This window comes from Phyllostomus hastatus, unplaced genomic scaffold (assembly GCF_019186645.2).
Source record: "Phyllostomus hastatus isolate PE091 unplaced genomic scaffold, TTU_PhHast_1.1 phas_contig_5, whole genome shotgun sequence".
Classification (NCBI taxonomy): domain Eukaryota; kingdom Metazoa; phylum Chordata; class Mammalia; order Chiroptera; family Phyllostomidae; genus Phyllostomus; species Phyllostomus hastatus.
In genome coordinates, this window is record NW_025333897.1 from 244550 (window position 1) to 272115 (window position 27566).

The following is a 27566-nucleotide window of genomic DNA, read 5'->3' on the forward strand; positions in this document are numbered from 1 at the left end:
TGTGTTTACAAAGTTTTATGTGATCTAAGCCCCTTTGGAGGCACCAGAGTCCACACTCTGTACACGGGGTATGAGGGACTGGCTCAGGGGGGCAGCATGGCCCAAAAGGAGAAAGATTGTCCCCTGGGGAAGGGAGACATCCCTAATGCATTGCACAGGCTTCAGGGGAGCACACCCCCACATGAGGGTAGGAGGAAGCAGAGGTGGCTCGGGGAGGGTCACACAGAAGAATATAAAGTTAGAACCTTGGGAACTTGGAGTTCTAGACCTATAGACCTTTAAAATCTTACAGCATTTGAATTTTAAAACTAGAGTGCTTAGAATCTTAAGATCTAGAATTGTGGATTCTTGCACCCTTAACTAAAATCATAGAAAGGTAAAATGCAGCATAGAACCTAAAGGTGTCCAACATTAGAAGTGATTAGAACTTTGGTATCTCGTTAGTCACAACTAACTGTAGAGTCTTATCCCTTAGATGCTGAGGATCCAGAATCTTGGACCCATAGAATGTGGAATGCCTCAGAATATGGAAGTGAACATTAGAATCTTACAGTTTAATAATCTGGAACTTGGAAGCATATGATCTTGAATCTTAGGCACAGAGGCTCTAGGTTCTTAGATTAAGCCTTAGAACATCCCCTTAGAACTTTTCTAAGTTCTGTAGATTCTCAGAACTTTTGAATTGCAGACTCTAGAATCTTAGACCTTTAGAATCTAGAGTCTCATAACAAGAGCTTCGAGGATCATAAAGCCTTAGACCCTATAATTGACCATCATTATTATCTTAGAACTTGAAAAGATAATATTTTGAAGCTTTGTGCTCTAGAGTCTAGAGTCAGTCAAAGGATTTATACTCTAAGAGGCTTAGAACATCAAAGTTTAGAACCTCCATGTTTAGAATTGTAGAATTTAAAGCGTCCATGTTTGGAATTGTAGAATTTTAGAATCTAGAATCTTCTACCCTAAGGAAAATAAAATCTAGCATTGCAGATTCTTAGTGCCTAGCCCTAGAATCTTAGAACTTTAAAACCCCCACACTTACAGGTTTTACCAAGAATCTTAAAACCAGAAAAGTCTAGTGCCATAGAATCTCACAGCTTTACAAGAGAGGTCTTAGAACTTCCATGTCTAGAACCTTAGCATTTTAGAATTTAAGACTTTGGAATTTCTGGCCCTTAGAACCACAGACTCATAGCATCTTTGAAACCTAGAACCTAAACTCTTTAAACCTTAGAAGCCAGCATCTTGGAATGTAAGACCTAGGAGGACCCTTAGGGATTGTAGTCCAACTCTCAAGGTGTGGAAAGGGAGAGGATCTGTGTGGGGTGGAAGTGGAACTGGCAGGACAGGAGGGCTGCAGGTGGAAGTAAGGCCTGGAATGAGAATGTGGGGGGGGTCCCCCAGTGGCAGTGCCTAGCTTGGGTCCTGAGAGAAAGTCTCAGTTGGAGGGTTGTCTCAGGCTCCATCCTCCTGCCCTGGGGGTGCTGGGGAGCCCCTGTCAGCAGGCAGGGTGGGGCCAGGGGCTGTGGAAGGGCAGAGGACATAGCGTCCAGCAGGATGGACCTCAGCTGCAGTGAGGCAGCTGCAGGAATCCTTAGGATCGGGCTGAGTTGGGAGGTCAGCTCCTCCAGCAGCTCCAGGTGGTTCAGCGTGACTCCCACCCTCATCCATGTTGACATAGAGGATTTCGTCAGGCTCCTGGGCAGTGGGCAGGGCCTTCAGCGTGTTCTCCAGATCTTCCCGCAGCTCTGCAAAACTCGGCCGGTCCTGGGGGTTTAGCTCCCAGCACCGGGACATCAGGGCATACCTAGGACAGCAAAGTGAGGGGTGGGAGACTGAGCAGGGGCTTAGAAGGGGAGTATTCTGGGAGTTTGGGGGCAAATCGAGGATACTCAGGGAACCAAGGACATTTCATGAGACTGGAGGAAACTATAGCAGTTGGGGGGCATAAAGGGGACTGAGAAATTCCCCAGAGTTACTGAGGGGTTCCTGGGACACTCGGGGGCTGAAAAGGGTCTTGGGGAACCTCTCTGGGTATAGGGTGGTGGTCTGGTGAGGATTTGCTAGAGCAGAGCTTTTCAATATGGCTCTCCAGAACAGACTGGTATCAAAGATTTGTAAGCTGGGTTGGTTTAAAATACGTGCTCATTCTTTGACATTCCTCTCTTCAAAAGATGGAGCCTAGCCCTGGCCAGTGTGGCTCAGTTGGTTGGAGCATCGTTCTGTACATGGAAAGGTCATGGGTTCCATTCTCAGTCAGGGCACATGCCTAGGTTGCTGGTTCGATCCCTGGTAGGGGAGCCTACAGGAGGCAACCAATGATGTTTCTCTCGCACATCAATGTTTCTCTCTGTGTCTGTCTCTCTCCACCCCCTCTCCCTTCCTTTCTCTCTCTCTAAAAATCAGTGAAAAAAAATGTCCTCAGGTGAGGATAAAAAAAAAAAGATGGAGCCTAATTGTTCTCCCTTTGAGTGTGGGCTAGACCTCTCGACTCGATTCTGACTCAGCAGCTGTGGTGAGGTGTGTGTGACTTCTGAGACTGTAAAAGGAACTGTGGTTTCCTCCTAGCTCTTTCTCTTAGAATGCTCACCTGGGGGAGGCCAGCCCCCATGCAGTGAGGAAGCTCAAGCAGTACTACGGTGGGGTCTATGTAGCAAGGAACTGAGGCCTTCTCCCATGGCCACATGAGCGAACCACCTTGAAAACGATCTCTAGTCCCAGTCTTCAGATGGCTGCAGCCTCATCTTGACTCCAGTGTCATTAGAAACCCTGACTGAGAATCGCCCTGAATCCTGGCTTTAGCCTCATGAGAAACCCTAATTCAGAATCACCCTGCTAAGCTGTTCCCAGACTCAGACCTTCAGAAACTGTGAGGTAATAAATGCTTATTGTTTTAAGCTACTGGATTTGGGGGTCTAGATAACTAATACACCAGCTCAGCAGCCTTCGGCAGGTGATTTACCTCTCGGTGGGCCTTAGTTTCTTCACCTGAAAATGGGAATAATAATGGTACCAACCTACCTCACATGGCCATTGTAACGACCAAATGAATGAATACATGCAAAGTACCCAATACAGTGCCTTCTAGTAAGTTCTACAGAAACATTAGCTATTATTCTTACTCCCTGTGCTCCTGGAAACTCAAGGAGGACTTGGGGAGTCTGCAGCCCCAGGCTGGCCTCTTTGACCCAGCAACATCATCTCCTTACCCCCTGAGTACTGGATAAACGTTCTGCTCTTCTGGGTGTCAAGAGATGACAAAGTTTGATAAGCACTATCCCAAAGGAGCCTGAGAACTTCTCAGAGGAGATCTGAGAGTTTGGAGAAGCTCAATATAACAACAAGAAGGGTTTCACGGAGGGTCCTGGGTGTTGCAGAGCATGTGGAAAAGCATGGGGGCTCAGGAGTTTGGGGTGGATTATAATTCTGTGAGAGTGGGGGGCTCAGAGGCAGGGCCCCCCAGGAAGGTTGTGTAGTTATTCCTTGCTCATGCGTCACTGGCTGAGGAGGCTGATCCAGCCAGTAGTGCACACACAAGGCAGAGGAGGAAAGCGTGCCTGTTGCTGATTCATACCCTCTCACACCCTTTGTTAATTCACACGGTGGTGAGCAGGCAGGTGGCCTCCTCAACCGTCTCAGGGATTCTGCACAGGTTTTAGAGGGTTCTGGACATATTGGGGCCAGGTGGGGTGCTCAAGGTTTTGGAATGAAATCTGGGATTGGGTGGGGTTGGGGGGGTCCCAAGGGTCCTCACAGTCCATCCAGACAGTCCACAGGCTGCTTCAGGCGGTTTCCCTGGCGCAGATAGTCGTAAATCTCACTGTTCTCCACGCCGGGGTATGGGGTCTGGCCCCGGGTGGCGATTTCCCACATTGTCACCCCAAAGGACCACTGTGGAGGGCAGAGGGGAGAGAATTAAAGTGTTTCTCTTGCACAAAGACACCTCCCAACACACATTCATGTGCACATTGAGGTAACTTTTGTGTACACACAGACTTGCTCACCCAGGCACACATTTACGCATTTAATGGACACGTGGTCTCCTGTGTCACCCTCCACACTCTGGCTCCTAACCCACACTGTCCACACGTGCCACGCAGAGCCTGCCACCATGCACACATGGCCTGCACATATCCGGGGCACGTCCACACCACTGTTCACAGCCACCCACCACACCCCAGGGAGGGGAGCCCACGAGGACAGGCCCCGTGAGCCCAGATGCGGTGTGAGATGATCGGGCTGCACCATCCTGCTGCTCCCCCCTCTGTCAGAGGCGCACATACCACATCGCTCTTGCTGGTGTAGACACGGTCAGCCAGGCTCTCGATGGCGATCCACTTGACTGGCATCTTGGCAATGCGTCCCTGGCGGTAGTAGTCACCATTGTAGATCTTCTTGGAGAGTCCAAAGTCCGCCACACACACGGACATGTTCTCGTTCAGCCTGCCAGGGTTGGGGAGGGGAACAGGGTCACAGCACATGGCATCCGCTCCCTCCACCGGGAAGCCTGCCTTCTCTCTCAGGCAGATCTCTATCTCCCACCCTGGCTCCTGTTCGGGGCCTGAGGTCTGTCTCCCTCCCTCACCCCAGAGGCAGGGGGAACTGTGTTACTTCTTGTTTCCTCCATATAATGAGGGCAGGACAAAAAGCTACTGAGGGCCTTCCCAGCTCTGGCTTTTTGCCAGATTCTAAGGCCCTTCATAAGCTCCTTGGGTTTGGTTCCTTGATATAAAAACAAAACAAAACTGTTTTCTTGATGTATAATATATGTACAGAAACATGCACACATCTTTAGTGAACAGCTTACTGAATTTTCACAAACACACCATGGAACCTGTACCTAGATTAAGAAACAGGATATTGTGGGACATCCATACAAGGAATATTACACAGCAAAGAAAAAGAACAAACTACTGATACATACACACTACACGGACTTATCTCAAAAACATCATGCTGAGCAAAGGAAGCCAGACACGAAGGTCTACAAGTTTCACAATTCCATTCATATGACATTTAAGAACATGTAACAGAAGCTGGTGTGACAGAAGTCCAGAAGAGTGGTTATCCCTTGTATCTCTTAGGGACAGCTACTGGGAAGGGCATTAGGGAGCCTGCTGGGGCCCAGAAGTGTTCTTTATGTTGATCCAGTGGTGGCTGTTTAATGGGTCCACAGACATGTAAATATTCATTGAGCTGCACACGTCAGATGTGTATATTTTTGTATCTAAAATATACATTTTTTGAAGAAGGAAACTTTATTCAAATGCAAACAGCTCAATTGTGTACATCAATTTGTTTTTAAGTCTCACCTGAGGATATATTTACTGATTTGAGAGAGAGAGAGATCAATGTGAGAGAGAGACATTGGTTGCCTCCCATCTGTACCTCAACCCAGATATGTGCCCTGACTGGGCACTGAACCCACAACTTTTGGTTTACGGGATGACACTCCAACCAACTGAGGCACCCAGCCAGGGTTATATGTAGATTTTTTTAAGTATGAAAAAGAAAGAAACACATTACCAGTGCTCCCTTCCTGTGACTAGCTCTCTAAGGGTAACCATGATCTTCACTCCTAACAGCACGGATCATTTTTTTCCCTTGTTTTGTGCTTTATATAGATAGAAGATTCCCTGATTCTTACATCTAAGTTTCTGAGATTCAATTTTTTTAAGAGTTGGTGGTTTCTAGCTAGCGTGACGGGCTTTGGGCAATGACCAATTAGAAGAGACCCCAGAGGCCCCTGATAGACCAGGAGTTAATCTGCAGATGGCCCAGGGGAGCTCCGAGGATCACGGCAGGGGTGGAGAGGGATGGTGGTCAGGCATCTGGGCTACCGGCTGTGGAGCATGTGGATGGCTTGTGGTATGGCCAGCTGCCGACTAGGTAAGGAAGCAGTTCAATATTTTAACTTAAAAGTTACAGGTGCACCACAATTTTCATTCTGATTTTCAGGGTCATTGTTACATTGAGAGCTTGATTTGGATCAGCCCAAGTTATAGAAATAAAGGAATTTCCATTGTGATTGAGTCCGTTCAGGCTTTCAGACCTACTTTCCCCTTAACAGGAAATACAGGGAACAGAGGAACGAGGCAAATGCCATCACCAGGAAACACACATCCTATATACAGGACATCTTAAAAGACAACCAGCCTGGTCAATTCCAAAAGAATATGTCGTAAAACTACAAACAGGTGGTGGTGAGGAGGCTATGCTAGCTTAAAAGAAACCCAAGGGGCATACTGACCAAATGCAATGTGGGGACCTTGAATAGAGTCCTGATTCAGGGGGAAAATAGCCCTAAAGATATTTCAGAAGACAGCTGGAAGAATGTGAATAGGGATTGGATATTAGGTTAGGTTAAGGAATTATTGATAATTCTAGGTGTGATAACAGAATTGTGATTATTTAGGCTTAATTCCTTGTTCTTAGGCGATGCCTACTGAAGATTTAGGGATGAAGTGCCACCATTGTGGCAACTTACTTTCAAATGGTTAAGGGGGGGAAAGGCAGAGAAGAGAGGAGAATCTCTACAAGGAGGGTATATGGGTGTTTGCTGTACAGTTCTTTAGAGTTTTCTGTAGGTTTGCATTTTTTAAAATAAAAAGGGGGAATAAAGAAATTTTCATATTTCTGAGAGTTGTGAATATTTACATACTTTGTAGAAGATTCTCTGATTCTCTAGCTCCAATTTCTGTGAGTCCAACATTGTAATGAGCCTCATATTCTAAGCCTGTGTTTACACCCATGTGCACACGCGTCCATTGATTTGCTGGGAGTGGGGGCCAATCTCCTTATGCAACATAGCTCCTCCCAAGGGCAGCCCCAGGCAAGACACTCAGAGTGGAGGGGGACAGGGATGAAGTTTAACTGTCACCACTCTCGTTGGTCACTTCGGCCCCTTTGTTCACCTCATGCTGCCCATTGAACCCACTCTCTTGCTTCTTTTCTCCCCGCATTCAAAGACCCCTTTAAGATGTCAGTTCATGGCCCACCTCCTCCAGGAAGCCTTCCCCAACCTCTTCACTCACCTCTCTATTCCAGTCCTGACTTCTGACCTGCACCAGGGGTATGTGTGTGTCTAGCCCCCTCTTCCATCCTGGACAGGAGGGAAGGAGCTCCCTGAAGGGGCAAGGCGTGTCCCTGGAAGGCTCAATACTCACATGCAATTCCTAGCAGCCAGGTCCCGATGTATGAATCTCTTGGTACTCAAATACTCCATGCCACTGGCAATGTCTGCCATGAACTTCACCAGCATCTGAGTGGGCAGAAACTGGGAGGGGTGGGGCAGGGCAGGAGTGGGCGGAGCAGAGGTCAGCAGAATCCCCAAGATCCATCCCTTCTCCCTTCCTGTGTGTGCCTAGCTCTGCCCAGCAACGGTTTCCCATGACTCCAAGAATTAAATTTAACCCTTTTCAACAAGACCCTACATAATCCCATCCTGCCTTCCTCTGTAACTCAGTCTTTTACCAGTCTTGCCCTCGATATACGTTCTTCCCAGGTGCCTCCTTTCTGGTCTTCAAACAAATCATGCTTCTCCCCGGCACTGAACATTTGCCGATGCTGTTCCCTCCAGGGTTGCTTCCTCCTAGATCTCCTCACCTCCCACCAGCTGGCTCCTCCTTCAAGGTTACCTCCTTAGTCAGACCTCTTTGTCCATCCAAACTAATTGTCTGGCCTCCTATCATTCATCCTACTCTGTAATTCCTTATAGCACTCAAATTACCTTATTTAATTGTTAACTTGTTTACTGATGCCCCCCTGCCCCAGCACACAGCTCCATGAGAGCCAGTTGTTGGTCACCGTCATCTTCCCAGTATCTGAGTAGCACCAGGTACCTGGTAGATGCTCAATTAATACTTGTAGACTAGACAATTAAATGCCCCTTACCACTGGCTGGTCCCCAAGTCGAGAATAGAGAAGGAAGCTGTGTAGGTCTCCGTGTTTCATGAAAGGTAAGATGACCACAGGTGCTGGAAAGCCTTCTAGTTCAGAACCCTGGAAACAGACACCTGAGCCCCCCAGGCAGCCCTGTCACTGCAGCTGGACAGAAAGGGAAGCCGACCCTTGCCCAGCTCTGTGTGTCCCCCTCCCCAAAATCTGGCCTCCAAATTGTTTGGGGGGCAGGAGCGGCAAGGACCAAGCTTCAGAGAAGCAATTTCTAGCACTGTTCCCGGGAATGTTTCCCCAGCCCTCCTGAGGACCTCAGCTATTTCTGGGAAAGGTCAGAGGTCACATTCCAAGCTGAGGAGAGAAGGAGGGGAGAGCTTGCTGACTCTGAGGGAGGGGGGAGCAGGGAGCCTGGAGGTTTGATCTTTTCAGTGCCAGAGGGGTCCTCCCTCTAATGTTGCTTCCACATGGCCGCTAGGCCCCCCAAAATCAACCTCTCCTCACCGATGAGCCTCATGACATTTGGGTGGTCAAATTCCTTCATGCAGACAGCTTCACTCAGGAAATCCTCTAGCTCTGACCTTGTGCAGATGGCAACTTGGGGGAGAAAGGAAGCGGGGTAAGAAGGAGGGGATAGGAAGGAAAGGGGGGAGGAGAGTATGCCCCCCTCCTTCTTCACCATTGTCATCATCATCATCATCATCTTCTTCTTCAACAAACATGACTGCTAAATGCCAGGTGTTATACTCGGTTCTTTACATATATTAACTCATTTAATCCTCTGAGGTGTTCTTATTGTTTTCTCCATTTCAAAGACTGGGAAACCAAGCACAGAAGGTTAAGGAACCTGCCTGAAGGCACGCGCAGCTTGCAAGTGGAACAGGCAGAATTTAAAGTCAGGTTGAATCCTCCAGGTCCATGTGCACCCACTACAATAACCACAACAGGCTGAGTCCCAGCACATTTCCAACAGCCATGAAGGAGGGGAAGGGCAGCTGAGTTTTCCTGTTTTACAGCTCAGGACAGTGGCTCACAGAGGCAAAGTGACTTGCCCAAGGCCGTACAGCTGGGATTGAAACCCAGGTTGAGAACATAACCTGGTATATAGGAGGTGCTCAACTATGAATAAGTGAGCCCTGGCTGGTGTGGCTCAGTGGATTGAGCATCTGCCTGCAAACCAAAAGTCGCCAGTTTGACTTCTCAGTCAGGGTGTGTGCCTGAGTTGTGGGCCAGTCCCCAGCTAGGGGTGTGCAAGCAAGCAACAGATCCATGTTTCTCTCCTTCTCTTTCTCCCTCCCTTCTCCTCTCTCTGAAAATTAATAAAGAAAATATTTTTTAAAAAATGAATAAGTGAGTGAGTAACTGAGTGATGGCTCCATAATCCAAGCTTTTAGCCCCTGTGATTCAGAAAGGGTTGTTCCTCCCTCACCTCCAGCCCCAGCCTGACCCTGGATGCTTTTTCCCTGTGTGGAAAGTACTACTTGCCGTGGACTTCCTGTGCTGTGTGACCTTGGGCTGGCTCCCACCTTCTCTGATGATATAAATAATATAGGCACAGACCATGTTAACGGCGTGTGCTACGTTCTACCCCAGGATTAACGCTTTGCCTCGCAACATCCTAGGAGGCAGGGCCATTGTGATTCCGTTTTCACGTGAGGAGTGGAAGGCTCAGAGGGATAGTCACTTGCCCGCGACAACAGCTGGTAAATGACAAAGCCAGTTGTACCCCATTTCAGACCTTTCCCGCTCTGCTATGTATCACAGGGGGCTGGTCTCCAAAAACGACATTTCCAGGCTCCCTTTCCTGCTGGCTTCCTGTTGGAGTTTGCCAGTGGGAGGCCCTAATGGGAGCCTGGCAGGTGGGGGGTGGAGGGGAGAAGCCAGGGTACTTCACCGCGTCTGTTTCTGCTTCCAGTATTGTGTGCTGGTGGCTGGGTCTCCTTTGTGCTTCAAGCTCCCACAAGGTTGCTCTAACTCTGTGATTCCCATATCCTGCCGGGCATCCCTAGGCATGGGGTCTGGTGACACCACTTCCTCTCTCTGCCCTTCAGGCCCAGAGCTGGAAGTGACTGCTGCTGCTGCTAATCTCCGGGTTGCCTCATTGCTCCTAGGTGTTCCTTCAGTCCTCCCTACACCTTTGCAGTAATCTCCCCATATTAAATTTCTTCCGTTGAAGTGCCTGGCATGGACTTCATTTCCTGCCTGGAAACATGGAGGTTCTGTGGTGGGGCTAATTTGCTGTTAAATTTCTGTTCTTCTGACTCAAGGGCTCAGGGAAAGGGTCTAGACTGGGGGACGGAGTCCCACCGTGTGCACATACTCACTCTTCATTGTCTTCACAGCCACTTTGAGGATGGAGTCATCCTGATTGAGCTGGCCCTCCATCACAGCTCCAAACTCTCCTACAGGGGACCAGAGGGAGACACTGACCTCAGGGAGGCCCATGGGGATGGCATTTCTTGTGGTTGGGTAGGTGCGGGGAAGTGAAGGACGCCAGGGTGCAGGGGGTGTGTATGTGTGCTGGGGGTACTCACCTTCTCCCAAGGTCTTCCCCAGGGCCACCTTGTGCCGGTCCACCATCACGTCCCGCAGCTTCTCCTTCAGCTCCTCGCTGATACCCAGGCTGTTCACTGTGTGGAGAGTGGGGATGGACAGAGCCATGGTGCTGGGCTGACATTCAGGCGCCACTCACCAATGGGCACATACTCGTTGTTAAAATACCGAAATGCTTCTGCATTCATTCAAAATTAGCTAGTGCCCTGAGCACCCCCACTCTAGCTCCTCCTCTAGGCCCCCCATAATCTTCTGCAAGAGGGGCAGCTAAAGAGTGGGAGCCTGTCACATAATCTCACACCAGTGGGCATCCTGAGTGGTCAGCATCCTGCCATATCAGTTGTTAAAAATACATATTAATGTTTTATTGAGGTATATAGTCTACACAAATCATAAGAGAGCAAGCAGCTCGATGAATTTGCACAAACCAACACAACAGTATATGACTAGCACCCAGATAAAGGGCAGACCACGACCTGCCTTCTTGGGGGTAGCCACTTCCCCGATCTCTCTTACCACAGCTCAGCCTTCTCTCTTTGGGGTTGTTACAAACATGCAATCACATATTATGCCCTCTTTTGTGTCCAGCTTCTTTCAACACGATGTCTGTGAGACAGCTGATCGTATTCGCTGTATGTAGTTGCAATGAATTCATTTCCATGTGCCATATAGAAACAGTTCCCAAACTTAGTGGCCTCAGGACCCCTTCACATTCTTAAAATTACTGAGAACTGCAGAGAACTCTTATTTATGTGAGTTATGTATATTGATATTCACTGTGTTCAAAATTAAAATGAATAGGTTTTTGGAACATGGGAATACACGGAAGCACATGCTCCGTCAACCAACAGAGGGATGACATCATCATATATTAGTAAGCTTCTGGAAAACTCCATGGAATCCTTGTGAGGGAATGAGAGTGCAAAAGGGCAAACAGTGTCTTGAAAATAGTTTTGACCTCATGGACCCCCTGCAAAGATCTCGGGGACCCTCAGGGACTGGATCACACTTTGAGAATGGTCGCTGAGTGTGATTCCATTAGATCCGGGTGACCTGCTTGCTTCCTCTTCCTTCTCCTCTTAAATTAATGGTTTTCCCAGACCCTTCCAATATCTCCCTGGGGCCTGGCAGCCCTCTCACTGTGTGCTAGGAAGGGACCCAACTCTGTCCTTTTCTCCCCCTGGATTTAAGTTTCCCTAAATTGAAAGATGAAGGGATTTGACTGGGTGCCCTCTGAGGTCCTTCCGTAGCTGGGACACTCCATCACTCTACAGTCCTCCAACAGAGAGCCCATAGTTTTAAGATTCTATGATTTTCAAGATCTTAAGGCTCTATCATAGTGATCTTATGATTTTTTAGGCCAAGGTCTAGTCTACCTCTCTAACATTCTACGATTTCAACACGCAGCAAAGAGGATGGATGTTAGAGCCAAACTGCCTGGGTGAGAATCCCAGCTTGCCAGATGACAAAGTTTTTTAACCACTCTACGCCACAGTTTCCTAGCCTGGGAAATGGGGGGCAAATAACCTACCTATCTTGCTGTGTTGCTCTGAAGATTAAGTGACATCTGTAGAGCACTTAGAACAGTGCCTGTCACATATGAAGTGCTACGGTTGGCTGTCATTATCAGCATCATAATTATATATATATATATATCATCATCATCATCATCATCACATTATTCTAAGACCCTACTGTGCCAAGATTTGGTCTTCCAAGATTTACTGTGTCTAAGATTCTATTATTATTCTAAGGTTATGTGTGGTTCCATAATTCTGTTGGTCTTAGGGTCTGTGGTTCTAACATCCTAGTATTCCAAGGCCTTCAGAAATGTTTGGTTCACACATGTGCAGAACCCTAAATCTCTACAGTAATTTATCCCCAAACCAGGGCAGGGAGGCATGGGGTTCACTTACAGGTGGCTTCAGTGGTCCGGCGACTGTAGGACTTGCGAACGCGGTACCTGACCACCAGCTCACCCCTCTCCACTGTTGGTTCAAACACCTCTCTGGGGGGGGGGGAGGTGAGGGCAGGGCAGAGCCATGTGAAATCCCATTTTTCCATCAGCAGTGAAAGCAAGCACCATCCCAACCCCAAGCCCTGTCTGCTCTGTCCTCCAGTATTTGCTGAGCATGTCTTGGACTGCTCTGCTACCTTCTTCCTTCCATTCATTCCCCAAACCCTTGCCCTCATTCTAATTCTTGGTGATCTCTCATCCTGCACCAGCCTATTCATGGTCTCCCTGCCTCCAGATTCTCTGCCCTAGTCCACATGAGCCTCCTTACCCATGGAGTTCCTACTCACCCATAGCGTGTCTCCTTCTTCCGCCGGTGGATGAGGAACAAGGCCAAGATGAAGACACAGGCAGCAGCCACAACTACTCCCAGCAGTACATACCACCAGGGCCACGAGAAGGAGGGGGCTGGAGTTTCACTCACTGTCAGGGGCACGGGGGACAGGTCATGCTGAGGCCCTGGGACCATCTCCCTGGGACCCAAAGGGGCGATGTTGGAGGGAGGCAGATGTGGACATATTTGATGAAGCCTGTGATAGGAGTGTTCACATATCTGGGGAAGCTGGGCCGGGCCGGGCAGGGCATGCAATGGATGTGACATGAGTGAGCGTTCCAGTAGGAGTTTGACACTTCTAGGGTGGGTAAGGTCAGTGAAAAGTGGGGTAGACATTTGAGGAGTGTGTGATGAGTGTGAAATGAGTGTGGGATGGGAGTGAGAGACTTGTGCAAAATGGGTTATAATAACACAAGGAGGGCTGGATGAACATGAGATGAGTGGGAGTAAATCACAAGTTGTACAGAAATGTGTGATATGTATGATAATTGTGCAAAGAGGGAGAACTTGGGCATGGAAAAACCGGTGAGTGGGGGAGAGAATGCATGCAATATAAGATTGGTGCATGAAGCACGGGCAACAAATAAGCAAGGACTATGAGGCTCCTGAGGTAAATGACCAAGAAGTATTTTGGGGGAGCATATGAAGACTATGGAAGCACCTTCACAAAGAGAGGATGAGAGTTAATTAAATAAACGTACAAAGGAGTGTGGTGTACATAGGAGTGTGTACAGAGTGCAATGGGTGTTGGAGGAATTGAGGTCATGCAAGTGGGGAGTATTCAAGGAGTTTTAGATACAGGGAGTGGCTTGGGCATCATGCCACAAACCAAAGGGCACTGGTTCTATATCTGGTCAAGGCACATGCCTGGAGTGTGGGTCAGGTTCCAGGTGGGGGCGTGTGAGAGGCAACCCATTGATGATTTTCTCACACATCAATGTTTCCCTCCTTTTCTTCCTCCCTCCCTCCCCACTTCTCTAAAAATAAATAAATAAATAAATAAATAAATAAAATTTAAAAATTAAAAAAATGTGGGAAGGGCAGATAAGGAGCAGAGGATGTGCAAAAAAGTGGGAGTAGGTGTGTAAGAAATGGAGAATGGGTGTGTGTTGAGTGTACTAGGAGTTTGGTGTGGATGTGTGAGAGGGCAAAAATAGGTTAGGATTACCTAGGAGTGAGGGAGTAACATTTAAGGAGTTGGATGAGTGTGTAAGAAGAGTTGTAGAGTGTGGGATAGTGTGGGCTGAAAGTTTTTCAATGTTTGCAATGTGAGGTACGGTGAGTGAGTGTGTAAAAAATGTAGAGTTTGTGAATGAGAAGTGTGGGCATGCATTGAGTTTGGGAGGCGTGTGAAGTGTGAAGGATCATAATGGAATGTGCAGGAAGAGAGGATGCATTAGTGTGAAAGGGTGTGCAAATAAATGCGGGAAGGAATGTGAGAACTATTCAACGACAGTGGGATGAGTTATAAGAGGTGGACTGTAATAGTGCTAGGAGGGTACAGTGAGTATAGGGGGAATGTTTGAGGATTATTGAGAAATATTTGAAAGGGATAAATGTTAGGGGGATAACTCATCTGTTTGTCCATCCGTCCGTCCATGCATCCATCCATCCATCCATCCATCCACTGAGAATCACAATATACTGGGCTATGCCAGGCACCTCCATCAAAGACCACAGAAACGCAAGAAACAGAGGATTAGAGTGATGAATTTGAGAAACATGAAAGGGATGTGCAAAAGCATGTGTGTGGTGATGGGGTCCTCACTGGGTGTGGAAGGGAGGAGAGGGAGTGCGAAAGCCCTTACCCAGCTGGTGCACTGGCTGTCCTTGCCCTGTGAGAAGAGAGGACAGAGGAGGACATGCTCAGGGAGAGCAAGACTGGTGTGACGCAAGTGAGGGTGTGAGGCTCAGTAAGGTTCTGGGTAGGAACGGAGCCTAGATTGAGGTAGCACTGAAAGTTGCAGAGAGCAAGTCAGGGGCATTTGGGAGGCACAAGATCCTTGAGGGTAGTTTGAAGGGGGCTGGCATGGCTTTGGAGTTACCTGGGCGCCAAGGCTCCAGGAACACAGGGAGGCTCCAGGGTCCATCCCCAGAGGCGGTGTAGGCCGCCAAGGACACTGTCAGGTTGGGCACAGTCCTGTCCTCCCGCAGCTCCAGGGTCACCTCCTGCTTTAGCCCTATGTCCATCAGTACCTAGGACATGCAGATGTGGCATCAGGTTCCTAACTCTTAAGCCTTCACCCTTGGACTTAACTCCCCAAACCTTCTGGAAACCTTTTAATCGCCAGCACCTTCTCCCTTCCTCTTCCTGTCCTTCATGCCCATTCCTTTCATCTCCATTTCTCCATCCCCTGCCCGAGAAAGCATCCGCTCCCATAGGACAGGACTTCGTCTCATTCACTGCCGTGTCCTCACGTCCCACAACAGCACTTCGAACACAAGACTTTTGTTGGAGAACTGAATTCTCATCTTTTTGTCCTCATTGCTCCATCCTCCTCTAAATCCCACCCTCTTCCCCACCCTCTCTCTCCACACCAGGGCGGCTGTTTGCACAGACAGTACCTTTGTGCAAATGAGAATAGGCAGCCCTTCCACAAGATGCTATACACCTATCTGCTGTAAAATCACCCTATTAACATATGTGTCTGCTGGACTGCTTTTTACAATGACTCATAAATAACGATGCCCTAATCCTCACCTGGAGTTCTTGGACCTCCCCACAATGTGCTCTCTTAGGCAGAGTGTGATCATGCATTACCCAACCTGCACAACTGTCCACAGCTGCCCTGTCATCTTTCCCCCACTCCCTTCCTCCCCAGCTCCTCCACCCCACCCCAGCCAGCAGCACCCACCTCGGGGGTGTCCTGGCCTCGATAGGCCAGGCGGTACCCTAACAGGGTGCCCTGCAGGGGTGCCACTGGCTCCTGCCAACGCACGATGGCTTGGCTCCCATTCCGCATGGCACTAACGTTCTCGGGGGGGCCCAGGGGCACTGGAGGACAGGAAAGAGGGGAAGTTGGCATCCCTACCTCTCCCTGAACACCCCTGTCCCCAGGAAGTGGAGGCAGGGTGCAAAGGGTGTGTGCGGGGGGCGGGGCAACTCATGCAGGGGTCCCAGAGCAGAAGCATAGCGAGGAGATCTGGGAGAGACGCCAGTGCTGTGCTGAGGAGTGGGGACTGGACAGGAAGGAGAGGGAAGCCACAAGGGTAAATGGGTGAGAAGAGACACTGGCGGTAACACTGATGTGAGCAAAGCCCAGAGGGGCAGCAGGCAACATCTCCCCTCACCAGCTCCTCACCTCCCTCAGGTGTCTCCACAGGAAGCCAATGGGTCCAGAGCGAAGGGCCCTGGCTACTGGCACACGCCAGTCGGATGTGATAAGTGCTGTGAGGACGGAGGCTGTCCAGCCATAGTTGGTGAGGGGGAATGGATGCTTGAAAGGTGAGGGGCTCCTCTGGGGGGTCTGGCTCTCCCAGCTTGATGCCCGCCCCATCGTCTGACAGCATAGCCTAGGGAGAGGAAAAGGGCATGAGGACAGGATAGCCACACAATCACACGAGCAGTCAGACAAGGCCCAGTGGTGGTCCTTGTTATCACACAGCTTCGCAAGGCTGGGTGTATGCATGTGTGTGTATGTATATCACAGCTTCATTCTCATGCTCCATGGGCACCTGCATTTGCAAAGTGAGGAGACCACCCAGCTGCACCATGTGGTTCTCTCATCACTTGCAAAAGCCACCTCTGGCAAGATGTTCCCTGTCTGAGCCTCAGTTTTCTCATCTGTAATATGGGGTACAACAAGGGCTCCCTACTTCTCAGGGTTGACTGGAATGTTGCTTCTAGGTATTTGGAAGAGTGACCATATGTACTGAGTGTTTGCCATCATTAGCATCGTGTGTGTGTGAGAGAGAGAGAGGTTGACTGGCAACAAGTGTCCGACTCCGTCCACCCTGCACAGTGGCACAGGTTGGCATGCCCACATGGTTCCTAGGACCAGCACAGTCAGGACGGCAGGGCCACAGCTGGGGAATACACCCTGTTTTGCACATCATATCAGCATCTAACATTTCTTGAGAGCTAACTGTGTGCCAAGCACCCTGCCAAGTGCATACTTGGGTGAACTCAGTGTCTTCTTACCACCATCCTGTGAAGTCAATTTCTTTATTCATTCCCATTTTACAGATGAGAAAACAAACCCAGAGAAGTTCAGCCACTTGCTCAAAGTCACACGGCCCCCACATGTGGAGATAATACCACCCCGAGGCCTGAGGAGGAGGTGGGCAGATGGTGGATAGCAGGATGCGGGAAGGCTGTCCCCATGCCTGCTCTCTGACCTAGTGACAGACGGGAAGAGGAACCTCTGCTAGGACAAAAGGATGCAGACAGTCAGCTCCCCCGTGCCCACTCCCACTTCTCTTTTCCCTGATGCCTGTGACCCTCCCAACTGAACCCTTAAGCCCCAGCCTATGGACAGCAGGAAGTGAGACCTGCAGAGGGAAGAGGACATATACTTCTGCTTTCCTGTGGACACTGGGTGGGTATGGGGTGGGGGTACAGCTGATGCCTGACCTGACATTTGAGGTCTCCCAGATTGGCCTGGCCTTTGGGATTGAACCCGTTTCATTCTCTTTAGCTGCTGGGGCTGATCATTTCCCCTCCTTGAGCCTCTCAGTTCCTTACCTTGAAAACAGGAAGATTAACAGCCACTACTTTCTAGGGTTAAAATGACAAGTGAATGAGGGGATGAGATTGTCTCCAGGGCATGAAATTGTAGGAAAGACAGCTGCTGTTTAATCAAGCACTGGCTCTAAAGGGTCTCTAAGGAGATAAGGAACATGGTTTGGGTCTAGTGAGACAAGGGTTTTAATCTCACCTCTGCCATTTCCTAGCTGTGACCTTGGGTAAGTTGCTTAACTACTCTGAGCCTTAGTTTCTTCATCTGAAAAATGGGTGTAAACATACACCATACTTCACAAACACACAAGGGGGTGCGCATAAAGCCATAAGACAAGGCCTAACACATAGTTGGCACTCAATGAAAGTTGGCCATTATTAATTATTGTCATCTCCCATCACGAGCACTGTCCCACTGACTTCCAAATCACAGAGAACTTAGAACCAGAACTGGATCTCATATTCAGAGATCTATGTGTTTTTCTTACTCTAGAGCAGAAGCAACTTAGGTGAAGAAGGCTGGGTCTGGCTGGCCCATCTGAGCTGCTGGGCAGTCTTCAGCAGAAATTCCCTGCTCTGACTGGCCCTGAGCCAGGAGATAAGGAGGACCTAGTGGTGACCGAGACAGCCAGGCCCTGCCCTCCCAGGGCCCACAGTCCAGTGGGGAGACAGACTCATCCCCACCCAGTGACAGCCCAGAGTGATCAGGGCTGAGGTGGGAGAAGCAGTGTTGAGGATGCCCAGTGGAGACAGGGATGGCCCTTGGCCTTGCTGTCTCAGGGGTCCCCATTGGCTAGAGTCAAGACCACTAATACTAAAAGAAACTGCAAACAGCTAATAGTTCATTACACGTTTCCTATGTTCCAGATACTCTTTTAAGTTTGTTACTTGAGTTTACTCATTGAATTCTCACAAGTCTTTTAGGTAGGTGCCACCATTATGCCCATTTTATAGACGAGAGAACTGAGGCCCAGAGCAGTTAAGTCACCTGTCCAAGCTCATGCAGTCAGAAGCTGGTGGAGGCAGGATTTGAAGCCAGGACATCTGGTTTAACCCAAAGCTCTACTGCCTCTCAACACACAGATGGCTGGGAAGGGCTGGTTACCCAGGGAGAGGCTGAAGGCTCGTAGGTGTGGGTGGAAGGAGGTCTTAAACTGAAGCTACCAAAATCTGAGTCTCACCTGCAGGATGCAGTGGGTGAGGGGGTAGATGCCGCTCAGGCCTGGGGTCCAAGCCACTTCCAGCTCTGTGGGCCGGCTGGAAACCAAGTGGAGGTCGTGGGGCCGCTGTGGGAGCACTGCGGAGATGAGAGGAAGGGCTGATCTGGGGGGTCTTTGCCCAGAGCTCCCCAGCCTACCTTCTGGCCCCAGCTCTGACCTTTGACCCCACCCCCACACCACCCACACCCAGCTCCCAACTCCCTTTTCCATCACCTGTGATAATGGCCGTTCGGGATGTGGTGACTCCCTTGGCGTTATAGGCCTCACAGGAGAAAGAAGATGTCTTGTTCAGACCTGGGGAGTCATATGAGGGCGGGGACCAGTGTCAGAGAGGGAGGCAGGCTCTTGGGCCCTGTTGGCCAACCCCTTAGCATGCCTGTCCTGACAGGGTCAGTCCAGCCCACAGGGCACCTGCTTGGAGGGAGACTATGGGAAGGAGAGGCAATGCGCTGGGAACACAGGCCTCCACCCTGAGGCCCCACCACACAGACACACACACAGGCAGAAACCCACATATGTATACACACAGAAACACACAGAAACCCATACTGATACACACAGAGACAGACACTCATGCACAGAGATGCATATATGTACTCATTCAAACACACAGACACACAGAAACACACTCACACACCAAGACACACATACTCATGCATACACACACAGACACACAGGTGCACGGAGTTACACATAGGCACACACGGAAACACACATACTCATACAGAAGATACCTACGCCGATACATGGTTATACCTACAGACACACAAAGAAACACACTCACACACAGATACACACACATATATAGCCGGACACACTGACACACACATCACATAGACGCAGAAACACAGACATGGTCACAGTGAGCTACACAGACACACACAGAGGCATGTGCATCGCATAGCTACACACCTAAGAAGCAGGCCCTTGTGGAGCCTGTAAATGTGGAGACATTTATTTGTTTATATGTTTGGTTCCTAGCAACCTCACTCCCCCCTGACACCCCGATCACTCACACGCTCATTCAGTCTGCTCTCTGCTCTGGCCACACGGCCACCTGGTGTTACTGGAAGGCACACACTGAGCACATTCCCGACTCAGGAACTTTGTACTTTTGTTCCCTCTGCTTCAAACAGTCTTCCCACAGACAGCCGAGTGGCCCGCTCTCCCCTCCTTCGCATTTGTTCCTTAGATCCACCTAGTCAGCCACTCCGTCCCTGACCACCTTGTTTGAAATTGGATCCTCCCTCCATAGCCAGCCTTCTTCCTGCTTTGCTTTTTCTCTTTGGCTCTTCTCATCACAATGTACTTATTCCCTGCCTGTCGCCTCCACCAGCATGTCGGCTCCAGGAGGGCAGGTGTTTCTGTGAGTCTTGTCCCCTGCTGCGTCCGCTGTGTCTAAGATGGCCTGGCACAGAGCAGGTGCTCTATAAATGCTTGTCGAATGAGTGAATGAATTTATGTGTATACATTTATGTACTGATGAGCGTTTCTGGCTGTGTATGCAGAACGGTGAGCATGCGCAGTTCTGTGGGTGAGTTAATGTATGTGTCATGAATAACAGTTTTGAGTATCTGGGGGTGGGTTGCCTCCCCTCCCCACGGCGGGGATGTTCGGAACACAGGCAGACACACACACATTCACATACAAGTGCAGGGACAGGAAAAGCACAGGCACAGACACACAACACACACAGCCACAGTGCATGCACAGAGGCTCACAGAGAAATGCAGACACATGCCCTGTCTGGGCGGATGGGGTCTCCGGTCTGCATGTGTGACCGCGGGTCTGCGCCTCTGTTTCTGTGTGCGTGTGTGAGCAGCCCTGTGTGTGTGGGTGTCGGGTACTTGCGTGTACCTCTTGTGTTTGTTCTGTGCGTGTGTGCCTGTGTTCCCACCACCATCTACCCGCAGACACAAAGTTTCCTTTCCTTAGTCAGCTCGGGGAGTGGAAGGAGGGAAAGTCGGCTGGCCAGGCCGGAAGGGGTGGGCAGGGAAGCTCCTCAGCTGCAGGGCCCAGTCGCCAGTTCCCAACCAAGGTCAGGTGCTTGCCTGCCAGCCCACAGCCCCCGCATCCCCGCTGCAGGGGTGGGGGCAGGGCAGCCCTGGGCCGATGGGCAGTGGGGCGGGGACTGGGAGCTGGGTCCCCTCCAGCCACCTGGCACGTGGGGGCCCGTCAGGGTCACAGCGCGGGAGCCGGCTCCGCCTGCCAGAGGAGCCCTGGGGCGGGATGGGGTTGTGGAGACCGGTGCTGTTCCGACCGCAGCATTCCTGCCCCGGCGTAAGTGAGTCACCAGGCGCCGCCGCCGCCCCCCCCCCCCCTCGCGGCCCCGTACTTCCGGCCGGCCCTAGGGGTCTCGGCTCAAGATCTCCCTTCCAGGCTCCGGATCGAACACCTTGAAAGAGGAGGAGAGCAGGGCTAAAGGCTCCCCGGGCCCCTTAGCTCCATGCGGCTATCCCTCACAACGGGAGCAGGCCCACTCCAGATGCGCTTTCCAGATGCACGTCCACCTCCCGTCGCTCCTGCTCCTCCCCCTAACCCTGTGCTCTTTCCGAGGGAGTGAGAGGGATGGAAGGAGAGAGGGGGCAGGCTCTGAGTCAGCTCAAGGGACGGATGCACACAAACAGGCTAAAAATTCCTTGATACAGCCCCCCAGCACCACTCAATGAATCACACTTAACACACAAGGACCGTTATTGGCACAAAAACAGAAAACGCAGCACTCAGTAAGCGACACAGGGCTGACGCTGGGGCAAACAAGCAGTGACACAAATACACACTGTCTTACATGGATAAACACACAGGGGTGGACACAGAAACGCAGGGCACAAACACAAACACACAATCAAATGTGCATACACTGACTGCAAACACCTAGCAAGACCAAACACACCCAGGCTGTAGCGGACAGACACACAAACCTCCTGGTGTGTTAAGATGCACACACTGAGCCACAGTCATACATTGAGGCTGACGTGGACAAACAGATACACACCAGAACCCGAAGAAGCTAACATGGACTTGCTCACACACAAACACAGCCAAGCCTTCAAAACACAGCTGGACATACTCAAGATGCTTAAGACAGCTACGGAGATGCAGAGTGATACAAAAACACACTTGCGTAGACAGGCAGGGCTGCGGCAGACACCAAGAGGGGACACGTGCACACAGGATGCACAGGCAGACATCTACATACTGGCTGCTAAGCACCCAATTCTCATTCACTAAGAGGGCACTGGGGCCAGGCTGGTGCACAGGGGCAGGAGGGTGTTGTTACTGCCTGTCGTGAGTCACACACGCTGATACAGGGGGTCCCTGTGACAGAGTCACGCACCCACAGGCTCACCCTGTGACACACACACAGACACCACAGATGTCTGTGGACACAGGCCTGTGTACACACGGACAGCCACAGTCAGTGGAAACACACTGGAAGCACACCAAGTGGTCTGCTGTCCATGGACACATTCTAACTCCACAAGGAAACAGAGACCTGCACCAAGACACACCCCCACAGGTGGACACCTGTCAGCTGACATTGTCACTTCTGTACAGGGAGGTATAGGAAATAGCCACAAAACTCTGCCACCCCTCACTCTGCCATCATCTCGCCTGACACACACACACTCCACCCTCACAGTTCACAGCTGTGAGCACACAAACTTGAAGGACAGACACAGGCCCACGCCGGTACATTTAGTCACACACACACGCGAGCACACAGACGGCCCCTGAGAAACTTGCCGAGACAAACTATGAAGACCCAAACACACAGTGGGACCGATTCTCAAGCTGACTGAGACATACCTAGTGAGACACGCACACACTGAGGCAGCCCAGAAGCTGGCCCTCGCTAAGACACATCCCCACACAAAGGGGTTGATGTTGACAGACGCTGAGACACAGATCCAGAGGGACTCGGAAACACACCCAGAACACCCCCCGCCTCACCGGCCAACACACACACACTAATACACACGCACACAGGTCAGCCCTCACAGCTGCAACGTGAACTGATAAATGTACAGACCCTCTCCCACCTGTGGTCCTCTAATTTCTCCTTGTTCCTGGGATGGAATGGGAGAAGCAGCCTCTTCTCCCTCCCCCTCTCCGGGGTCCTGCCAGGCTGACTCAGGCCTCACAGCCACCGGCCTGAGTCAGCCCTCTGGGGCTGGCATACTCACCACCTCTTCCTTGCACACTCAGGGTCCCCGGAATGCTGGGAATGTGGGCACCTCCCTCCACCCTGGGAGACCCTCAGGCAGGAGTCCCTTCCCCATCCCAGCAGATGCAGAGGTAGGTTGAGGGTGCTGGGAGCTGACACCCTGCAGGGTCCGGCCATCTCCCTTTGACTGACTGAGCCTCCCCCTTCTGTGTTCCTCTCTCTCCTTCCAGTGAGGGGGAACCCCCTCTGCCCATGGTCTCCCAGCACTGCCACTGACCACTAGGTCCTGCCCCATCTTGGGTCACATCTGTGGTCAGTCCCTCTCTGATCTCTGGTTTTCTCTCTCTCTCTGTAACTGTCGTTCTCTGTCTCCCACTTTCTCCTTATTTCTTTGCTTCAGGTTCTGTCCCCATCAGTGGGGCCCTTCAGTGACAGAGTTGGGCAGGATGGGGGAAATGAAGGAAAGGAAGGCACGGTTGATTCTGGTGTGTTGCTTGGGGTCAAGGGCTGACAAAGGGCTATCAGGCCTACATATACTTGGCTTACGGAACAACTCAGAGGAAACGCTGGACAATGAATTCTATTCAGAGACTGGCTGGGGTAGATGGAGGGGGAAAGAACAGAGAGACAGAAGGACACAGAAACAGAGAGCGATGGAAAACAGACGGGAAGAGATGGAGAAAGCAGACAGACAGAAGTGTGGAGATGGGGCAAAGATACAGAGCAAAGACACAAGGACAGAGAGAGACAGAGGACAGAGGGACAGACAGACACTCACAGTGGGGCATGAAGGGCACCCTTGCTCTCCACTCCCATACTGCCAGGGCCTCTGCACTGAGCTGGCCACATTCGTGGACTCACCTGGAACATGAAGTATGTGCTGGGGGGTGTGGCCCGTGGTCGGAGCCAGGGGGACAGCATCCCGGAGCCAGAGTAGGTCCACAGGCTCTGGGGGACCCTGTGCTCGGCAGCTCAGGTTGAAGGGGGTATTGGCGGCAACGGTCCTGTCCTCGGGCTCCTCCAGGAAGTAGGGCAAGCCTGGGTGCAGGGCGGTGGTAGAGGCTGGGGTCCCTCTGAGCACTCCAGGTATCTGATTCGCTGCCTGGCTGTTGGAGGCTGCAGGGTCCTTAACCCTCCTGTCTGTCCCCTCAGGCCTCTACCCCCAGGACACATGATCCCAATATCTGTTTCCCCCAACCTGTGTCAGGCCCCCAGGACATCTAAGCCCCTCATATCTCTACTCCAGAATGTCTGACTTCTCATCCCATTTTACCAACGAGGAAGCAAGACCCCTGAAGATGGGGGAGAGGGTCAAGTCATGCCTCTGACTCCTTATCTGATCCCCGAATGTCCTACTCCGACCATGGCTGACCCCAGGATATCTGACAAATCCCCAAGATGTCTTCCTCCCCAGGGCATATAGGCCCAATAATTTATGGACCCCAGCTTCCCGATTCCCTAAGATCTCTGGCACACGTAGGGTGTATGACCATGGGAGACATCCTGGATCTCCCAGCACCCTCCGGCCCCTTGGGATTCCTGGCCTCCCATGACCTCCGAGCCCAGAGCTCACCCTCCAGCCCGATGTATCCAGGCTGGGACTCGAAGGTCCTTCCTCCGAGGACCACTGCACACTGGTACCATCCCACATCTGAGAGCTGCAGGGATGAGATCCTGACAGGGACAGAGGAGAGACAGAGAGGTTCGGGATCAGAGCTGGACACTTGGTAGGGGGTAATCGGAACTGAAAGAGGGGAGTCTGGACTGGGAACATGTAAAAGCCGAGAAGTGGGCACTTATTAATTCCCTTTACAGAAGAGGAAAGTGAAACCCAAGGCTACATCACATGCTGAAAGCCAAGCCACACAGCCAGCGAGTGGCCAGGCTGGGGTTCCAACCCAGGTGGAGCTCCTGCGGGTGACTTTCCACCCACCATGTGGTGCAGGGGACAGGGGTCGGGAGGAATGTAGGGCTGTGGCTGGTTGGGGAGAGGCTGGTCTGGTCACCTGAGTTGGCTGACCACTTTCCACTCGTCCTGTTCATCTTCGCCCAGAGGCACCTGGATCTGGGTGCTGTCTGCCAGCTCTAGGGCCTGTCCATCTCGAAGCCAGGTCACCTCAGGGGGTTCCCCACGAACCAGAAGCTCACATTGAAGGGTCCTCATGAGTTCCCGGGCACCAGTGATATTCCTTGGGCTTTCCACAAAGGGGTCTGTCTGAGTCTGTGAACCTGCAGGGAGATGGGGAAGAGTTGGCTTAGGAAACCCAACTTCCCTCAAACTCTTCAATTGCACCCCTCCTGGCCTGACTATGGCTGCCAGGACCCTGCCAGGCCTTTAGGCCCACATAGTTATAGAGTGACCTCAGCAGGGCTGGAGGGAGGAGGCTTTGAGGGGAGGATGGAAACCTTCCCAGGGGACTGGGGTCCGGCTTCCATCCTTCATCGTTGGGAAGTAGGCTCAGATCTGGCAGCCTCCCACGCCCTAGCCTGCGCGGCAGGGCCAGCCCTTGCCCCCTGCCTTCTCTTAGGGTCTCCAGAGACTTGACAGGTCAAGCTGGTGGATAGTGGGGAAGAAAAGAGGAGGAAGGGGGTGGGGGGAGAGACAGAGAGAGAGAGAGAGAGAAGAAAGAAGCCAGAGAAAAGTTGAGCATGGGAGTCAGAGACAGAGAGGGACAGAGATCCAGAGAGAGACTGAGGATGAGAAATGAAGAAAGAGGCACCCCAGAGGGGGAGCACTGGGGGGAGAGACACACAGGAGAAAACAGAGGTATTGATAGAGAAACCTAGAGAACAGGGAGAGATAAAGACAGAGACAGGGAGACAGAGAGAGAGACAGAGAGAGAGAGAGAGAGAGAGACAAAGGGAGACCCACAGAGACGGTAGAGCTGCATCCTGAGACAGAACCGGGGCCCCAGAGATGGAGCGGACAGACAGACAATGGTGGGGCAGGGACAAGTGCCTGTGTGTGTGTGTGGGGGGGAGGTGACCATGCTGAGGGTTTTCACCTAGGGGCTCTGACCCTCCCCATCCTGCTGCCTGACTGAGTGCTCCCTTCTGGAACATTCCTTCCCTGGCAGCCCCCATCTCAGCCTCTCTCCCTAGGGACCCCACTCAAGTTCAGCCCCCACTCCTGCCCTCAGCTTCTCCTGGGTGTCTGTCTCTGTGTGCATATCTCTTCCCACCTCTGGCCCTCCTAGTTTCTGTTTCTTAACCCTCTGTTCCTCTCTTGGAGCCCCTTTCTGTTCCCTTGTCCTCTCTGGGCTTGTCTCTGTGCCTCTCTGTCTCCTTCTGCCTTGTCCCAAGAAAATTCCCTGAGCCAACTCGGGACTCATCTCAACACCTGCCACCCATCTCCCCCGCGCCCCCCCCGTCTGCCCCAGCCCCTCCACGGGGGTCCTGCCCCTGAAGGCCCCCATCACTCACCCTCCGGGGCCACGCACCCCCAGCAGCACAGAGCCAGCCACCAGGCCAATGGGACCCTGCCCATCCTCGGGGCACCACGCGATCTCTGCCAAACTTTCCTCAGAAGTTGCTGGGCACACGGCGGGGGAGGGGGCAGGGCCGGGCGGTCCCGGCCCTCCCCCCAGCTCCAGGCTCCCCGGCTTTGGCACTGTCTGCCTGGCACGGGGAGGGCTCCTTGCCGGCTCCACTCGGTGGCCGCCTTCCCCGCTCCCGGGCCTCCTCCTCTCCCTCCCGGACCGCGGCAGCTCTTTCCCCGCCCCTGGCGCCCCCTGCCTCCACCCTCCGGGCTGGGAGCCCAGGGGGGCCACCGGGACTTCGAGGAGTTAACTCGGAGAGGAGAGGACCGGCCCTGTCTTAAAGGGACCCTGGAGGGAGGCTGAGGAGGGGAAGGGGCCCCGGTGGCTTCGCCTTTAAGCCTGGGCCAGCGAGGCGGGGAGGCTGTGTGTCTCTCCACCAGACTCTGGGAACTGTCGCCCTGGGCTCACTTGGTGTCGGGTAAACATTCCTCCCGAACTCCACTCCCTCCGCAGCCTGTGCCGATGCCGCCCTCCTGGCCTCCACCCCCAGCCCAGCCCCAGCTAGGCACTCCTTTCACACTCACAGCTCCTCCTCCTCCCACAAGGACACACACACACACACACACTCAGATGTCATCGACATGCAGAGGCTGGGACAGGAGGAGACACGCAGGGGCACGTTGCCAGCCCACGGGACATACTCAGAAGACAAGCCAGGTCAGGAACTCCATTCCTGGACAAACCTCAGGAACCAGAACCGGGAGGGCACCTGCTGGGTGCACATCACCCTACACTCCTCAGGGCACAGAAACCGGACACCAGTGTATCCTGTGGGTGCGCCCTAGGGGGTGCCTGAAGGCCTGGGTGGGACTCCCAACCCTACCAGGAACTGGTGGTTTTAGCAGTGACTAGTCTCTGGGCCTCAGTTTGTCCATCTGTAAGATGGGAATAAGAATCAAACCTAGTTAGCAGGCCAGAGGGAAGATGCCCTGGTCAGTGTACATGCAGTTCTTTGCACCTGGTGAAGACAGCTGACCAGATGCCCGTGATTGTCTGCATGCCATCTGGTTGCTGCTCTGTGCACTGGCAGAACAGTCCCCCTCTGGCGGGGCTGTGTACACGGGTCCCCGCGGGCCTGGTACCTGTGTGCTGGCTCTGCAGCGCATCCATTTCCTCGCCCCCATGTGTTTTGCATGCGGGGGTCTCTATAAGCCTGTGTGTCTGTGT

General features: G+C 51.9%; 1 protein-coding gene across 5 annotated transcripts; it reads right to left on the reverse strand.

Annotated features, from left to right (window-relative positions):
- Positions 1 to 26802, reverse strand: AXL (AXL receptor tyrosine kinase). 5 transcript variants are annotated; one of them, XM_045846762.1, is made up of 20 exons: positions 26284 to 26802; positions 24867 to 25089; positions 24434 to 24534; positions 23722 to 23898; positions 18906 to 18986; positions 18654 to 18769; positions 16097 to 16307; positions 15650 to 15789; positions 14840 to 14990; positions 14603 to 14629; positions 12751 to 12883; positions 12363 to 12454; positions 10428 to 10523; positions 10218 to 10295; positions 8398 to 8490; positions 7894 to 8015; positions 7167 to 7276; positions 4284 to 4443; positions 3755 to 3891; positions 1 to 1807 (listed from the first exon to the last, which is right to left on the reverse strand). In XM_045846762.1, exons 1-20 carry the CDS (start codon positions 26345 to 26347, stop codon positions 1456 to 1458), a joined length of 2664 nt encoding a protein of 887 aa, XP_045702718.1. In that variant the 5' UTR covers positions 26348 to 26802; the 3' UTR covers positions 1 to 1455. The 5 variants fall into 5 exon arrangements, with proteins under 5 accessions (XP_045702718.1, XP_045702719.1, XP_045702720.1 ...); XM_045846763.1 differs by lacking the exon at positions 14603 to 14629; XM_045846764.1 differs by lacking the exons at positions 14840 to 14990; positions 15650 to 15789 and having other exon boundaries at positions 26284 to 26492.
- Positions 26803 to 27566: the final 764 nt, after the last annotated feature.

Coding starts and splice junctions, on each gene's coding strand:
- AXL (XM_045846762.1), bottom strand. CDS start 26,347: ATGGGCAGGGTCCCATTGGCCTGGTGGCTGGCTCTGTGCTGCTGGGGG. Junction 14,630..14,839: donor CCTGGAGCCTTGGCGCCCAG/GTAACTCCAAAG, acceptor CTCTTCTCACAG/GGCAAGGACAGCCAGTGCAC. Junction 12,455..12,750: donor AAGAAGGAGACACGCTATGG/GTGAGTAGGAAC, acceptor CCCCCCCCCCAG/AGAGGTGTTTGAACCAACAG.